This window comes from Oratosquilla oratoria, chromosome 27, assembly GCF_046742065.1.
Source record: "Oratosquilla oratoria isolate Oo_2021 chromosome 27, ASM4674206v1, whole genome shotgun sequence".
Taxonomy (NCBI): Eukaryota; Metazoa; Arthropoda; class Malacostraca; order Stomatopoda; family Squillidae; genus Oratosquilla; species Oratosquilla oratoria.
The window spans coordinates 37,860,034-37,862,533 of record NC_134803.1 but is presented as its reverse complement, the minus strand read 5'-3'; the positions used below and the strand labels follow the sequence as shown (position 1 = coordinate 37,862,533).

The 2,500-nt window shown below is 43.3% G+C and overlaps 1 protein-coding gene across 1 annotated transcript in view; it reads right to left on the bottom strand.

The window, feature by feature from the left end:
* The window catches only part of LOC143039692 (rhodopsin-like), a 47,797-nt gene that overhangs the window by 23,804 nt on the left and 21,493 nt on the right, over positions 1-2,500 (bottom strand). Inside the window, exon 7 of the mRNA XM_076209930.1 lies at positions 608-782. Within this exon, the coding sequence (XP_076066045.1) occupies positions 608-782 (175 nt within the window). The remainder of the gene's footprint in view (positions 1-607; positions 783-2,500) is intronic.

Sequence of the window (2,500 nt, the reverse complement as noted above, 5' to 3'; positions counted from 1 at the left end):
TTTATATTTTTTCTCTCTCCATCTTCCTCCTCGTATCTCTTTCTTCTTGCCCCTTCTTCTTCCTCCCTTTACTTTCATCTTCATTATTCCCCTTTTTTCAATCCTAAGCTCTCTAATCCTTCTTCCAACTTTCTTCTTTCTTCTCGTTTATAGAGTATTATGTGTGCTTGTGGTCCCCATCTCCTTCTCCTCCTCCTCCTCCTCTTCCTCCTCCTCCTCCTCCTCCTCCTTACCGTCCGAAGATAAAATTACATAAACCCTCTTGTTTATTAATGTTATCAAATAAAAAAACACATGAAAACTACCTCCTCTTCTCCTATTTGTCCTCCTCCTTCTCCTCCCCCTTCTACTTCTACTCCCCCTCCTCCTCCTCCTCCTCTTCTACTTCTGTTCCTCCTCCTCCTACTTCTTCTTCTTCACCTCCTCGTCCTTCTCCTTCTCCTCCCCCTTCTACTTCTGCTCCCTCTCTTCCTCACCTTCCGAAGACGTAATTATTTAAAAAATGACTATACACGCTCCTCCTCCTCCTCCTCCTTCTCCTTTTCCTCCTTTTCCTCCTCCTCCTCCTCCTCTTCCTCCTCCTCCTCCTCCTCCTCCTCCTGCTTACCTCGCCCTGGGTCCGCTCGTGCCTCGTGAGTACCCGGTCGTGCCTCCTGACGGCGAGGAGGATGTGCCCGTAGCAGAAGCCGATGACTGCCAGGGGCGTCACGTAGGCCGCCAGGCAGAGCATCATGACGTAGGTGCGGCTCAGAAGATCCGTGGAGAGGTAGTCGAAGGTGCAGCTGTAGGGGAAGGGAGGGAGGGAGAGTTGGTTAGACACGGAGGACGATTAGCGATGAGGAGAAGGGGAAAGGGGGAGAGGAAGGGGAAGGGAAAGGGGGAAGGGGAAGGGGGAGAGGAGGGGAAGGGGGAAAGGGGAAGGGGGGGAGGAGGGGAAAGGGATGGAGGAGGAAAGAAGGGAGGTGAGTAGAGGCGTTCAACGTCCTTAGGATTAAGAAAAGTAATAAAAAGAATGTCACTGCTATATAAAGAGATAGAGACAGATACTTACGGATAGATCGATATATAGATAGATGCTCATAGATAGAGGGGGAGATTGATATACAGAGAGATGGTAGGTAGATAGACAGGAATAGAGATAAATGGATAGATATGTAGACAAAGAAAGAGAGAGAGAGAGGGAGGGAGAGAGAAGGATGAAAGAGTGAGAAAGATGACAGAAAGAGAAGAAAATCGTGTACAGTGAGAAAACCCTCTGTCGTTCTTTGTCGAGAGGAAGCCAACTCATTCTTCGACCCTCTGCAGAGAGACCACAAGAGTCATCGACATAAGAAGCTTCCTCGGGAGGACTTCGATGAAGATAAGACGAAGTATCGGAAGGCGAAGGCTTCTGGGTGGCATGAATTCGCTCTTGTGTCCCTGGATTCATGCCTCCTGGATGAAGAAAAGAACGCTAGAGGATAGATAGAGTGTGCGAAACACGTGTGAAGAGGAGGAGGGAGAACGGCGCAGAAGGCCCAAGAGGAAGTGGAGGAAGATTTTATTTTGATTTTTATTTATTCATTTATTTATTGTATTTATTTATTTATTTATCTATTCACTTATTTATTTATTTATTATTATTATTTCTTAAGTAAGGAGTATGTAGAGAGAATGAGTTCAAGATTGAAAAAGTCGGATATTTGATGTCGGGGGGACCAAGTGGTCACTTTTGACCCCCCACCCCTGTGGTATAGTTGGTAGCGCTTTAGGCTCATACTATTCTACCGTCACACGACCAAGGGTTCGAATCCCGTAGGCAGAGCTGTTTCATCAAGAGGCGGAGTGGATTGAATAGAAGGTAGTGATGAGGCGATACAAAAAAAAAAAAAAAAAAAAAAAAAAAAAAAAAAAAAAAAAAAAAAAAAAAAAAAAAAAAAAAAAAAAAAAAAAAAAAAAAAAAAAAAAAAAAAAAAAAAAAAAAAAAACAAAAATTAACGGTTCCAATACGAGTTCCGATACTGTTCTAAGCTTCCGATTTCGATAAATGATAAATAAATATACTTTGTTCATAAAGTATCTATCTCCCAAAGTAACTGCAGGACCTGACAATAACTATGAATTATCATCATTGCAGGTATCGGAATCGGAAATTTAGAGCAATATCGGGACTTGTATCGGAATCGTTAAAAAAAATTGATATCGTCCCATTACTAGTAGAAGGACAATACAGAGGAGGAAGAGGAAATGGGACAGAAAGAGAGAGAGAGAGAGAGAGAGAACAATTACACCGGAGACGAGGGAAGAGGAGGAAATAGACACATGTTCATGTACACATGATCTATGACTACACGTGTGTAGACATTGGATGTATATGTGTACGCATGTATACAAGGTTTGCTTTGGTCGTCTGTAAGCCCATTCTGATAGGCACTAATCAGGGTTAAGCCTGAGATTTAATTGTTTGATTTTGTTGGCGTCTCGTGTCGATACAGCATGATTCGAACAGTCTCCTTCCGAC